The following is a 15,099-nucleotide window of genomic DNA, read 5'->3' as shown; positions in this document are numbered from 1 at the left end:
GTAATACATGGTTTCTGTTGATCCCGTGAAAAATAAAGAAGGTAAGAACACAGGCTTTTTGACTTGCGGTGGTGTCCCATTTTTTCCCCTTTCTTTAAAATAATGTTACTTTCGAATACCAGATGCACACAGGGGAAAGTGGGAGGGAATTGTTCCTTGTACCTGTCCCCCAAATGTAGCAAGGGTGAACTCATCCTGTTTTACCTGCACCCGATCCTCTACCTGGGGTAATTCTGAACTTAAATCCAGAAAGACATAACATTTAATCGGCAAGTAGTCCACTACCTCTCTGGTCTCTCTTTTCCTATTAATACAGGGAAGTCCCCAATATACGGAACCCCGAGGGGGGCCCCAACAATATAAAAGCCATTTGCCTTCTCCCAATTCCACTCTTCTGCCTGGAAGGTGGGGCCTGCTACCATCTCTCAGAGAGTAGCTCAAAAATGGGCTGAGCTACTAGAAATCCGACCACACAGCTCCCTTCTACTTGTGTTATCTTGAACAGGATTCTTTTGGAAAAGAACCCTTTTTGGGGTGGGGCTAATTTTTTGTTTTTGGTTCTTCACTGGCCATGTGACAGGGCTCAACTCCATAGCCTGGCCTCTCAGAAGCTCCATGAATGGGCACTGCCCGCCCCGTAAGCCTCAAGCACTGTGTATCTGTGTGCTCTTCCTTCCTGCTTTCCTGACCAATGTGGCTGATGTGTTCTCCTGGCCCCAAGAGGACGATGGGAAAACTCCACGGTGTCTGAACGGCTCAGTGGGCCCCATGCTTCACACCCAACAGTTCTCCTGGCACACAGTCTGTGGCGGAGACTCGGAGGCCTCTGCAGTCCCCTGAAGTCAGCCAAGCTGGGCTTCCACATGTGCCCAGATGTGACCCATGGATCCAGGCAAAGCGCTCAGCCTCCTGAGAACTGGGGCACATCTGTTTGTGCAAAAGCAACTTAGCGCTCAGCAGCTGGAACCTCAACATCCCTGGATCCCTGCCTGCTCCCTCACTCACACCCCTGTGAAACAATTCACGCTCAGCTGTTTATATGCGGCCCCTTCCTAAATGGCAGACATCCTCTGGGGGATGTGAGCCCCACTGGTGCGGGTTTTCCCATCAGGAAACGACGTCCTTGCAAGGATCCTGTTCCTAGGGGTCAGTCGGCGCCATCCCAGCTAGAAAACCAGACGGAACCCCAAGTCATTCACAGTTTCCCTCCCTGATCCTCACCCCAGCACCCACAAGACGCCCACAAAGGCCGTAAGTCCCCACTGTCAGGGCTCAGAGGCAGCGCCGGCATGGCAAGTCCAGGGCTCCCACGGCAGCCGCCCCACCAGCTACCTGACTGTGGTCCTATGGACACGGCCCCACCGAGCAGATCTGTCGTGTCATACCCCTTTCACGCCTTTTAGGTCCCCCTTCAGCAAGCTGTCCAGAGGGAAGGAGATGATGTTGTTCATATTCTGAATCTAGAAAACAAAAACAGAGAGGAGAGCTTCAGTTTCCTTTTTAATCTAAAGTTAGGACAGCAAGTGTGCCAGAGACAACTGGGTGATAACAAACTTTCACTCCAAACCTGCCCAGCACAGCTGTGCCAGCCTCGTCCGTTCTTACAAATGCATACAGAACCAATGACAAGTCTACACCCGTTCTCCACAACTTCCTATCTCTCAGCTGCCAAGTTTGCGAAAAGATAACCATTATTACCATGAAGAGAAAAAACATTTCAACACAATCCACGGGAGACCCGCCGACGGGACTGAAAGAGAAGGACTCACCGCTTCCTGCTCACTGATGGTTCCATTCTCAGCCCCCAGACACCTACCCACTTAGCACAGCATTCCGGGGGAACCAGAAGGAAAAACAGAACGAAGGGGCTTCTGTCTCCTACAAATATGTATGAGTGTGCATGGGTGTAGGGGCGTGAGTGTGCATGTATGCATGTGCGTGTATGCGTGTGCATGCGTGTGCGTGTTTGGGTACACAAGTGTTTCTGGGAAAAGGAGACAGAGAAAGGACCGGCACGAGGTCCTGAAGTCCTCATTCTTCTCCTTGAAGCAAGAAGGGAAGAGACTGGTGGCTTCACCCGTAGTTACCATGGATTAAATCAGGTCGCATCCAGCTCTCCTGCCACGTACTTGTACTCGGAGGACACTCAGAGAAAGCAAGGCCACCCGCCGATTGATTCGAGCAAACCAAAGGATGCAAAGCTTTGGTCAGGAGGACGCTTCCGGCACGAACTCCGTGCTCTGAACCCTGCGGGGATCCTTCCCTCTCTGGTGTCCCCAGGTCAATCTCTCCCGTATGTCAACACCTCTGCCAGCTGGTGCCACTGGGCCTCGTGGCACACATGTCCCTGTGGACCACATGCACCTGGGTCACTGGTCTATAGAAGGAGCAAGACAAGACGAAGGACTTGGGAATTTCACACCTTCATTCTTACAATCAAGCAGAGAAAAATCTCATTTTTTTATTTATTTTTTACAGAGACAGAGAGAGAGTCTATCTCAGAGAGAGGATAGATAGGGACAGACAGACAGGAACGGAGAGAGATGAGAAGCATCAATCATTAGTTTTTCGTTGCAACACCTTAGTTGTTCATTGATTGCTTTCTCACATATACCTTGACCGTGGGGCTACAGCAGACCGAATGATCCCTTGCTCGAGCCGGTGACCTTGGGTCCAAGCTGGTGAGCGTTGCTCAAACCAGATAAGCCCACGCTCAAGCTGGCGACCTCTGGGTCTTGAACCTGGGTCCTCCGCAACCCAGTCTGACGCTCTATCCACTGCGCCACCACCTGGTCAGGCTAAAAATCCCTGGTATAGGAAGACTAATATAGGCATGGCTTTTTTTTTTTCTTTTTTTTATGACAGAGAGACAGAGAGAGGGATAGATAGGAACAGACAGACAGGAAGGGATAGAGATACGAAGTATCAATTCTTTGTTGCAGCTCCTTAGTTGTTCATTGATTGCTTCCTCATATGTGCCTTGACTGGGAGGCTCCAGCAGAGCGAGTGACCTCTTGCTCAAGCCAGTGACCTTGGGCTCTAGCCAGCGATCATGGGGTCATATCTATGATCCTATGCTCAAGCTAGTGACCTCGGGGTTTTGAACCTGGGTCCTTTGCGTCCCAGTCTGATGCTCTATCCACTTCGCCACTGCCTGGTCACACTAGGCATGGTTTTTAAAGGCAATATGGGATCTGGTCTCTATACACTATTCAGTATATTATATGTGAAACTGGAAAAAGAAATTTACCTTAAAAAGTAGTGCTATGGTGCATCATAAAGCATGCACTCACCACCGATCTGGACAAATAAGTGATCAGCTTATGACTCTCATTTCAGAAATGCCTTGTTGAGGGCAACATCTGTCCTGTTCAAACCACTCAGTGCTCGTCAGGTACCTGGCATTGCTCCAAGGGGTAATATCACTGGCTATGACTTGCCAGGATCAGCCTGAAGGGTTAAATTTTTAAATACCAAGAAGCTGAGTTTAAGGCGAGGTCTCGCAGGTGACTGGAAGGAGGGGTGACAGGGGAAAGGCGTGCTGGTGAATAATCTCTAATGATAAGCCCACACATGGGGGTGTCCAGTGTAAACCATGGGAGCAACAAGCCCATGGCAGGGGTACAGCTCTGCCACCATCCCCACACCTCGGTCCAAATTTCCATTTGCCTGCCAAGCAAGACAGCTGCTGGCAGCTGTGCGCGCAGGCCAGCCCAGCCACACCCACCAGCTGCTGGTCCACACTCCCTGTGTGCTGTTACCACCCCGTTCCTTGGCTGGCCCTCTCTGCTGCTCTTCTAGACTGAGGCCACAGTGCCCCTGCCCCTGGCCGCTGTGTCCTCTCTTGGCCTGCCCCTACCCCCTCTCTGTAGCTCTGTCAGCTTTACCCAAACTCACTAGTGCACTAGAGACCCTCCACCATCCGGGCACTCTTGCCACTTCTCATCTTCACACCCGGTCAGATGGATCTCCACTATTCTCCACTACCAAGTCGATACCCCTGCTCAACTCCTTCCACCCGGCTGGAGAGCCTTCCCTGGGTCCCCGCTGTTCAGTCTCCAACCTCCATCAGGATTCACTCAGCTGCCACCTTCTCCATTAACATCCCAACTCTCCCAGCAGGAATCGACCCCGCCCTCACCCAACCCTCCAATATTTTCTTTTTAAAAAATTTCTTAAGGCCTGTGATGGGTTCTCGCCAGCATTCATGCGATCCACCTCGCACTCTACACCCTGAAGGGAGCTTCACATGTACTCCGGTTTTGTATCCTCCAGAGCAGGGAGCACGGGGCTCGGCACAGAGCAGATGCTGGATCAACGTGGGTGGAAGAGATCAATAGGCTTAACTGTTTTTCTGAGCATCCAATACCAAGAGACCATCTAGGGGGGCTGCAAACACCACCATCTTCACACCAAACATTGCGCGGCTGATGCACACGCATTTATCTTATGTTTAGTAAGCACCTATTTTGCAGACAAGCGACAAACGGCTACCACAAAGATAAATGGAACTGATGTTGGTCCTCTCAGAGGAAGAAGAAACATATACATACCAAGAAGTAAACAAAAGGTCTAAGATCAGAAGCAGCACAGTTTACTCTGTACAGAAGAGCAGCGGCTCCTTGTGCAAAAACGAACTCTGGCTCTGAGCAGTGAGGCAGGCTGACCTGAGCCTGGGAAGAAGGTGACTCTCCCAGAGACTGGGTCTTGAGACACTGTCTACTCATCCACACGATCACAGTTGGGTTCCTACATTTATGTTGAGACTTATTTAATTCAAAGAAGAACTAAGGAGCAGAGAGCAGGGCTGGAGTCAGCAGGGCGGGGCAGACTGGGACTCTGAGAGAAGCCGCTACAGCGCCATCTTGGACAGCCACGTGCAAGAAAGGGTGCACAGAAACAGCTGGGGGTGGGGGCCAGGGAGGTGTCAGAGCTGCTCAGGCTGGGAGACTGAGCCAAAGGCTCAGAACAACTCAGTTCACGGTGAGTTGGCAGGAAAAAAGAGCAAGGTGCTTGCAGATGAGAAATCGTAGTTTTAGGAAGAAGTCCAGTAGGATTTCCCTAAGGGTGTGGGAAAGCAGGAGCGTAGGCACGAATGAGTGAGCAAAACAAGATCCTCCACAGCATGGGGGGCGGGCCATCGGTTCCAATCTGATCCCTGCATCGATCTGAAGACTCATCATTATTTAATTCAAATTAGAACTGAGGTGCTGATGACAGGTAAGACCTGGTAAGAACAGTCACAGTCAGTGTTGGTCTCTGGAGTGACAGATTAGAATGGAAACGAGGGGACCTCGCTGGATATCCAAACATACTTGCGGGCTTGCTTGCATTCTAGACACCGGTGACGGGGCCCAGGGCTGAGCGGCAAGGCGACTTTAAACAGTCATTACAGCTGTGATGGATCGTATGGGGGAGGCACACCGGCCCTTGGGGAGTGGCAGGAGACAGGGCTGCAGATCCACGGAGGGATTAGGAGACAAAGACAAATTAGACGGAGCCTCCGACTCAGGGACATGTGGCTCAGCTGGGGAGGAGAAAGCAAATGCTTTCCGTAAGCAAAATGCCACGCGGAAACTCCAAGAGCTGTAAATAAAACACCGTGGGATTTCCAAAAAGAGAAAACGACTTTTCGTGTGGACACCAGAGAAACAGCTGCTGGTTTAGAGGTGATGTGAGAAAGAACGTGAAGAGACAGGGAGAGTTCTGCATGGCAAGACGGGGCGGTGGGGTTTCCGGGCGGAACAGAGAAGTCAGGCTGCAGAGCAGCGAAGGGGACTCTGGCCCTCATTCCAGCCGGCTCCTCTTTTCGGTTATTCAAATGATCTAAAGTAGAAAACTATGACTTCTCTAATCAGGGGATAATTAGCTAAATTACTACAAAAGAGACAGAAAATAGATTAGTAGTTACCAAGAGATGGGGGGGCAGGGAGGGGAGACAGGGATTAACTATAAGAGGACACGAGGGACCTTCCTGAGGGGAAGAAAATGTCCCCGAACTAATTTATGGTGATGGCTGCACCACTTGGTCAAGTTCCTAGAAACTACCAACTTGCACGGCTGGGACTGATGTGTAGATTTTATGATATGTAAAATACACCTTGACGAAGGTGGTCTTTGGAAAGAAAACTGTCACAAGAATAAACAGGGTTCCCATCAGTAGATTGACTAATAATGCTGCCAGCCTCCTAGACATCAGCCTGTCTGCCTTCAGCACTTACACGCAATTCGGCGTGCCAGCACACTGACTCAGGGTCAGCGGCCCCGGAAACAGTGGCTCTCGTCTGCCTGTGCCAGGGAACGTGTGCACCGGAGCTCAGAAGTTCTGTCTTGGCAAGAGTGGCCTGCAGCGTGAAGACTGGCTCTGCATGCTGCTCCGCGTGTGCTGGGGCAGCCCAGGCCGCCTCAGGACCTCGACCGCATGAACCATCCTCGCGTTCCAGCCCAGGGAAATGAAAACCACAGCCAAAAGATTATTGCAGAGCCCTGCTGTTCGGGCAGCTCCGGCCTCAATTTATGCGTAATGACATTTTTATGATTTATGGGAAGAACTAAATTACCCCTGAGTAAACCCAGGGATATTTTCCTTAGCGCCAAGCAAGCGTTGGGCTTTCTCTTGTGTGCCAACTTCCTTTGAACAAGTATATCACATTAAACGACTTTAAAAAAAAAAAGATAAAACAGTATAAATGATCTGAACATCTTAATCATCGTCATTAACTGTGGATCTAATACCAAGAGCAAACAGGCCGTCTTTAAAGTCACAGTCCTGACTTTCCTCTCTCTCTCTCTCTCTCTTCCTGTCTGTGCTTTACTGGGTTCACTTGGATTATGTCTGACCAGATGAGTCAGTAAGCAGTCAAGGCCTGTACTCTCCCAAGGAGAAATAAATGATTCAGTCGGTGGGGCAGTCGGACAGACAGGGCTCTCAGGGATCAAGAACAACCTCGTTATGGTAACATCACAGCTAATTAGCAAACAGACAGACCAGGAGACGGGGTGAGGGTAGGGAAAAGACACAGCCAGCCAGTGCCATCTTTCCGTGATTTTCCTCCCAATGATTTTGTTGGAGGGTGTCAAAGACCGTTGACTCTAGCTCTGCCACTTTCATAGTCCCCTAAATTCCTCCCACCTTCCTCCAACCCTTTCTCAGCTCACACAGGCATGGTCTCACCCACTCCTTCAGCTCTGGTCACTGATTGCCTCCCTGCCCCCAGGGAACAAGGGTGCTGCCACCTTCTCCTTGACTTAAGCAATGAGTGCGTCTGCTCTGCAGGATGGTCCTGTCCCGGGGTCCGTCCAGAAGCCCAGACCTAGACAGGATTCCCACTTCTCAGTTTTGTTTTCTCCCCCCACCCCCATTTTTCCGAAGCTGGAAACGGGGAGGCAGTCAGACAGACTCCCTCATGTGCCCGACCAGGATCCACCGGGCATGCCCACCAGGGGGCGATGCCCCCCCCCCCTCTGGGGCATCACTCTGTTGCATCCAGAGCCACTCTAACGCCTGAGGCAGAGGCCACAGAGCCATCCCCAGCGCCCGGGCCATCTTTGCTCCAATGGAGCCTTGGCTGTGGGAGGAGAAGAGAGAGACAGAGAGGAAGGAGAGGGGGAAGGGTGGAGAAGCAGATAAGCGCCTCTCCTGTGCCCTGGCTGGGAATCGAACCCAGGACTCCTGCACACCAGGCTGACGCTCTACCGCTGAGCCAACCGGCCAGGGCCACAGCTCTCTGTTTTTATAGAGCAGTGTTGAGAAGAATCACAGCAGAAGGAGTCGCAGTCTCGGGGGGCGATCTTCCTAACTCCAGGCTCACGGATCTAGAACAGAGCTGGTCTTCCTAGAGCTCTTCTCCAAGACCCTTAATAGAGTCCAACTCCCTCTGGGGTGGTCAGGATAAAAGGCCAATGTATTGTCATACACACCACGGCCAAAGACTCTCACCTGAAACATGACCCGTGGAACAGACTCTTGAAGGGTGGTCAGGGGGCCCTGTGAACAGGTAGCGTTCGAGTGGAGCAAGAAGGACGTGAGGCCCGGCCCGCGAAGATCCCGCCAAGAGGATTCTGACACCAGGGCCTGACGCCAGTGTGCTCCTGGCACCTTCCGAGAACGCTTTCCTCCCCATCCTTCCAAAGGCTGCTTGTCGGGGAGAATGGGCACCCAGGCAGAAAATTTGGGGGAGAATCTGAAGGTTCTAGGTAAAATCACAGTCTGGTAACAGAACCATTCAACCTTGTTCAATCCTTACAGCCACTCTGAGAAGTAGGTGTCATCCCCCTATGACAGATAGGGAAACAGAGGGCTATGCCACCCACGTCGCCCCCAAATCACACACCACTAGGAAGGAGCCGTACTGAGCTGAGGACGTGGGAGAACCAGAGCTCTTCTCGCCGTTTGCCTCCAGAGAGGACTGAGCTGAGAAGAAGTGAGTCCCACCCCTGACACCCCAGAGCAAGACAGGAGCTTGAACCCACGTGTCCCCTGGGGGTGCCATCTACATCAGCATTTCCTCCGGTTCCCAGATGCACAAAGTGGTTCGTTGAGGACGTATGATGACACTTTCAAAAGGAAAACCATGTGGGTCACTTTCGTTTCCGGTCTAAGTGAAGAAACCTCTTCCTTGGGCTAGGGACGGCACTGCCAAGGTCTCCTGGCCACGTGTCCCGCACCCACACACCCATGGGCTTGGGGAAGCACGCCTTCACCCCCAGCCCCCCCCATCCTGTTGGGTTCGTGGCAGGACCACTCTGACTGTTTGTTTAATTAAGAAGGAGAGGGGGGAGCCCACACCCATCTTGGGTGTTTAACACAAACTCAAAGAACAGAACCCGCCAGTTGCCAAAACCCCCTAGGAACTCTCACACTAGCAGAGTGTGGGGAGCGCTGACCTGGTTTCTGCCTCCAGCATGGCTTCTCTGCAGGCGCACCGCTTTGATCACATGCGTGGGGTCTGAGTGGCAAGGAAACAGTGGCCCTCGGCCCCTTCCTTCCCCCAGCGAACAGATGATGGAAATGCACACTCGAGCCCACCCACAACCATGCCAAACACTGTGATGGCTACCGCTTTGAGTGGCGGGGGGCTGCACAGGAGAGCACAGGGTTCACACAGCCCACAACTTCTTTCATTAAAATCTCTTGTTAGGTCATCAACCAGATAGCAAAGCACCTTTTCAAATGCATGACTTCCGAGAACCCAGGTATTTTGCTGGCCTTGGTCTCCCCAGGGTGAGTCAGAGACTCTGCAAGTGGCACCCGGCCAGGAGTGGTCAGGCCAACGGACAAGGGGCTGCTGCTGCACTCAAGTCTGAGAACCAGGGCTCGGTGCGTGTGGTACGGGGGCCCTGAGGTTTCCTCTAACAAATTCCGGGTGCTGGTGCTGGTGCTGCTGGTCCAGGGACCTCCCTCTGAGAACTTCTGCTCCAGGGCAACGCATCTCATCCCCTACTCATGCCCTGGAGGGGTGGGCTCATGAACACCAGGACCCTGGTTCCATGGGCCTAGAGGAGAGGTGCCTGGGAACCTGCATTTCTTTTTTCTTTTTCTTTTTCTCTAGTTTTTTTCATCGATTTGGGGGGGAGAAGGGGAGAGAGGGAAATAAGGGGAGAAGACAGAGAGAGAGAGATGCATCAACTTGTTCCACTTAGTTGTTCCATTTAGTTGTGCATTTATTGGTTATTTCTCATACATGCCCTGACCAGGGATCGAACTCGTGACCTCAGTGCACTGGGACAACGCTCTATCCACTGAACCACTCAGCCATGGCTTGGGAGTCTGCACTTTTAAGAAGCGCCAGGTGATCCTGAGTGCAGGCTCGGGGTGCTGGGGGTGTGCGGAAACAAACTGGGCCCAAGAGCTCTTGTAAACTGGAATCTGGGATGTGGTTTGAAAAGTTTTCGATTTTAAGGCATGGTTGATAAACAGCTGAAAATTCCCAAGGAAAGGGAACGTACACGCAGAAGCCATGGCCCCGAGCTTATCTACATACACGTTCTGGCGCCCCCCCCCCCCCAGAGGCCCGAGTTTATCTATATACACGTTCTGGCGCCCCCTCCCAGAGGCTGGACGCACAGCCCCAAGGCCCCGAGCTTATCTACATACACGTTCTGGCGCCCCCCCCCAGAGGCCCGAGTTTATCTATATACACGTTCTGGCGCCCCCCCCCCAGAGGCGGGACGCACAGCCCCAGGGCCCAGAGTTTATCTACATACACGTTCTGGTGCCCCCCCCCCCCAGAGGCCCGAGTTTATCTATATACACGTTCTGGCGCCCCCCCCCCCCCCAGAGGCCGGACGCACAGCCCCAGGGCCCCGAGCTTATCTACATACCCGTTCTGGCGCCCCCCCCCCCAGAGGCCTGACGCACAGCCCCAGGGCCCCGAGCTTATCTACATACACGTTCTGGCGCCCCCCCCCAGAGGTGGGACGCACAGCCCCAGGGCCCCGAGTTTATCTACATACACATTCTGGCGCCGCCCCCCAGAGGTGGGACGCACAGCCCCGCAGCTCGAGCATCTCTCCTGCCCCCCACCCTCTTCCAGCACCAGCCTGGAGCCTAATGGAGGCTCAAGTCTCTCTTACCCTGAAAACCTCCTCTTTTCACTTTCTTCCTCTGTTCTCAACCTCCCCTGGAGGGTCAAAGACGCACAGTCTCTCCTCCTCTGCCTGACACTGTCCCCAGCCTTTACGGCCCAGTCAGGGAAAAGTCACGGCAGCCTTCTGCTTCCCGAAGCCCACAGGTCCCCATCAGGGTTTTTCTTCCGGCCCCTCTGTGGCCGGGGCGCGGCTAGTCCTCAGCCTCCGATCACATCCTCGACTCCGGCCTGCCCACACATTCTCTCTAGGGGCTGACAAAGGATCTTCTTTCTTTTATATATATATATATATATATATATATATATATATATATATATATATACACATATATATATATATATATATAAAAAGGCCTGACCTGTGGTGGCGCAGTGGATAAAGTGTCAACCTGGAATGCTGAGGTCGCCGGTTCGAAACCGTGGGCTTGCCTGGTCAAGGCACATATGGGAGTTGATGCTTCCTGCTCCTCCCCCCCTTCTTTGTCTCTCCTCTCTCTCTCCCTCTCTGTCTCTCTCTCTCTCTCTCCCTCTTTCTCTCCTCTCTAAAAATGAATAAATAAAATAAATTTTAAAAAAAAGTTTGAGGTCCCCTCCATCAAGGCAGTTAGCCTTTTAATAGCTAGAAACTGAGGAAATACATAAGGACAAAAGAAAACAAATGCAAACCGTTCTCTCAAGTTCCTGAACGCTTTCAAATGATGGCGCGGCCTCCACACGCCGGGCAAGTACTAACAATGTGTGCAGGACACGTCTGTTATCCTTCCAATCATGCTGTGTGCAAGAGGCACCTGAGGACACCTTGTGACAGCTCACAGGCCTGCCCTGGCCCATCTCTACGCTAGGGACCCAGGAATGCAGGGACACAGGGTAGGGCAGGAGTCACTGCCCCGCCTCCTGGGGCTGCACCCTCCAGGCTCTGGGCCATTTGTACAGGGACCCTTGCATTATGAAGTGCATTCTAGGCATTCTAGTAACTGCCTGTGTGTCTCTGGCCAGATGGGAGTTGTCAGCACTTAGTATCCTGCATAGCCCCAGAATGTAGCCCCACACCTTGGAGATAATCAGTCACCCTTCCCAGCTGAGCTCTCCTCCTGCACCGAAGCCCTACCCTGTCCTCTCCAGTGACTTGTCCCACTTCCTCTGCCCTCTAGAAGTCAGGGTACCATGGAGTTACAATGAGACAGCACTGCCTCTCCCCCTCTCCCCCAAAATGCTATCAAAGAGTCCCATCTACACATATAATGTGGTCAACGTTAGCCTTCTCGCTTCTGTTGTTCAGGTCAAATGAGGATGATGTGCTTGCATTTCGTTCAGGGATTCATGAGTGCAAGACGTGTTTTACCGTGTAGAAGTCTTGGGCATATAAGGCAAAGAATTTCCAGCTGTGCATTAGATCAAATTAAAATGCCAGTGGCAGGTGTCTAGGCCGTGTCCGAAGTACCTGTGGGTCCTGTCCACGAGCTCTGTTCCCCCAGGGAAGCCCCAGCCCACCAGCCCGTCTCACCCAAACCATTCACACTCTTATTTGCACACAAGCCTGATAGGCACGTCTTGTTTTCCAAGGGCCCTGCAGGATAAGACAGCAGTTAGCGGGGAAGAGTGTCAGAATATTAAACAGCAGCTGTTGGAAACACAGAGAGAGAGAGTCTGGCATCCATCGAGGGGCAGATATTCCTAGACACCACCTGCAAGACACTGGGGGCTTCTCTCGAGTTCAGCTCAGTTTCTTCATGCATTGCCCCCAAACCAGGGAAAGTCTCCCCCCCCCCCCAAAAAAAGAGATAAAATTAGGATATTTAAAAATAGAAGGTGTTCTCAGTAAAAGAAGTTAAAGGAAGTCTGTGGAAGCACTGGAGAGTGAGGGTCTCTGGGAGGAAGATATCCGTGGAAAGCGACTCCAAGATAAGCTTTATTGACATGGAGAATCAGCTCCCATCTAACCCAAGACGGGCACTCCTGCTGCATCACGTCACCAATGCGGCAGGTCGTGCCTCTCTGCCAGGCACTGAGAGCAGCCCATGGGCAAAGCTACACACGACCTCCCCACCCCCAACAGAACCTTACTAGCTCTTTATTCTGTGCCTAGTGTGTCTTCTACCTCCAATCATTAGTACAAAAAAAAAATACATGACACGTGCATGCAGGTTGGTGGAACTTTCAAGTTTCCCTATCAATATGAGCGAAGTGATATTCCGCAGCCCCATGGGCTGCTCCCAGATGTCACACTGGGCTTCCGGCCTGGCCTCAGTATCCTCCTCCGGCCCCTTAGGCAGGTTCCGCGGTCTGAGGTCACACCTCTGCCGTGAGGGACACCGGCTGCGGACCGCGAGCAACCTGCCATGCAGCCACTCTCCTTCATTCGGAAGCCACTTCTCTGCACGGAGGTGGCCCCTGGAAAAGTCTTGCCAGGACTCGCACAGCCATCTGGTCAGAAGCTGAGAAACAGGGCTGACGTGGGCACGGTAAGCAGTTCAGCACATGTTCCATTTCTGGCGGCCCTATGCTTCTCCCTTTATCCTGAGGAACCGCAGAGAAACTTCACAGGCTTCCAGGAGGGGAGACTCGCACCCACCAGGGAACAAAGTCTCACTGCATACTAAGTTGGGCCTCTCTTTGGAGACGTTCCAGTTGCTCTATCAGCATTCTCCCGTGCCATAGAGCAGGAAGGGGGAATGGTTATCCTTTCTGGACAAGGATAGAACTGAGAATCTTAGCCACATAGACTGAAATTTTTGTTGTTGTTTTTTTAATGCCCAGGGAAAAGCAAAAGCAAGGTTTTAAAAATAAGAGATACGAGAGATGTGCCCAAAAATAGGAGTAAGGATGGTATATGAAATACTGAGTTCTCCAAAAAAGGAGAATTCTCCTAGAATCAGCTCTCTCTCAGCAATAACTTTGTAGAAGCTGCCTCTCTCTGTGTGTGTCTCTGTCTGTCTCTCTCTAATCTTTGCCAGGAAACAGGATCAACACCGTTAACTCCATAAAGTAAAAGCTGAGAGCAATGCCCATGGGCTCAAAGGGATGGCTGCCCGGTCATGAACAAGTCAGCACATGGTAATGACACAGACATGTTATCCGTGGGTTGGGTTTTAATTTACAAAAAAACCACTACCACCTACTCCTTTTACCTTGACGGTGGCCCTGGGAACGGGCGGGGTTTTCTCATCCAGCTTTAAGGAAGCCCAGGCCAGCGGGCAGCCTGTGGGCAGTGTGGCAGGGGGTCCAGTCCACATTCCTCCTTCTGCGACCTGTTCCTGTGCTGCCACCCCTTCTGCCCCCACCCTTCCTGCCCCCCACTCAGGAGTTTAAATACCATCGTAGAAGGGCATGGGTGTGGAGTGGTGAAACCTGGCTCTGAGCCCACACTCTGTCTCTTGTCGCTGAGGACGCGGTCAGAGGATGGACATACACCTCGCATGGCCATCAGGAGGACTAGACGTGACAGCAGGAACCGGGACACCCCCACGCCAGGCCCAGCACTTCCTGCATGGGTGTTCACTGAGTGGTGGCGCCCAAGACTTCCTTGCTGCAGGGACTTCTCGCGTACTCACAGAGGCAATGCTGTGGCGTGGTGGGCACTCACTGTCACACAGGCCTGGCCTGGCCAGGCCTTCAGTGCTGCAGAATATCCAGAAAAGGGGCTGCTTTTGTTTCACTGCGCAGCTGCTTGTTTGATGCATTCAAGGATGTCTATTCTGGATTCCACCACGGACCTTGGTCCACCTTCAGGCGCACATCCACAGGCTGGTGAGGACTCAGAGCCGTCTGGAGAGGGAGGTGACCTCTTTACGCCACCCAAAGCCTCAGTCATCCAATCTATAAAGTGGGGATGACACCAACTCCCTTATGGGGTTGTTATAGGACCACATACGCTAAGATGGCTACAGTCTGTACCCCAAACCAGGTACAACATCATCAGTTCCACATTACAGCTCAAAAGACCAAGGTGGGGATCAGCTGGAGAGAGATGCCAGGAGCTAGGGGGCGGACAGCCCTGGCCTCCTGCTTGTCACCCTGCTGGGCCTTCGGTGCCCCCTGCTAGGATCCCTTTCCCTGCTTCTTACGGCTGGGATACTATTTGCTGACTCACACACATTTCCTCTTTCCTGGTGACGCACATCATTCTGCGCAAGTACACCCTTTTTTTTAGGAGTTGCAGAGAAAGCCGCATGGGCGCTAAACCTTTGGAGCCTTCCACGTGTGACACGTCTCTCTCCCTCCCCGCAGGTGGCTCAGTGGGCTGGGTGTCACTCCTGGGTAGAATGCTCCCCAGGGTTTCAGCAGCCTGGCTGCAGAGGGACCTCCATGTTCCCGCGTCATGGTGAAGTCCAAGGCCACTGGGGGGGTCCTTAATCCTGAAGCCATGGGGTGGGCCCTTTCTCTTCCTGTGCTGGACGCTCGCGATTCCGACGTCCATGAGGAACCATCTCTGTCCCGCGGCATTCGTAAGGTCCTCCTCTCTGTTTTTCCACTCTCTCTTTCTGGACTAGCCCTCCACTGGATACGGAAC

General features: G+C 52.5%; 1 protein-coding gene across 5 annotated transcripts in view; it reads right to left on the bottom strand.

The window, feature by feature from the left end:
• Positions 1–15,099, bottom strand: part of ASAP2 (ArfGAP with SH3 domain, ankyrin repeat and PH domain 2) — a 163,425-nt gene that overhangs the window by 67,597 nt on the left and 80,729 nt on the right. For all 5 annotated transcript variants that reach the window (XM_066234930.1, XM_066234931.1, XM_066234932.1 and 2 more), the window contains one exon: positions 1,386–1,460. In XM_066234930.1, the coding sequence (XP_066091027.1) occupies positions 1,386–1,460 (75 nt within the window). The remainder of the gene's footprint in view (positions 1–1,385; positions 1,461–15,099) is intronic.

Source organism: Saccopteryx bilineata, chromosome 6, assembly GCF_036850765.1.
Source record: "Saccopteryx bilineata isolate mSacBil1 chromosome 6, mSacBil1_pri_phased_curated, whole genome shotgun sequence".
Lineage (NCBI taxonomy): Eukaryota > Metazoa > Chordata > Mammalia > Chiroptera > Emballonuridae > Saccopteryx > Saccopteryx bilineata.
The sequence above is the reverse complement of the archived record's forward strand: the minus strand, read 5'-3'. Positions and strand labels throughout refer to the sequence as shown.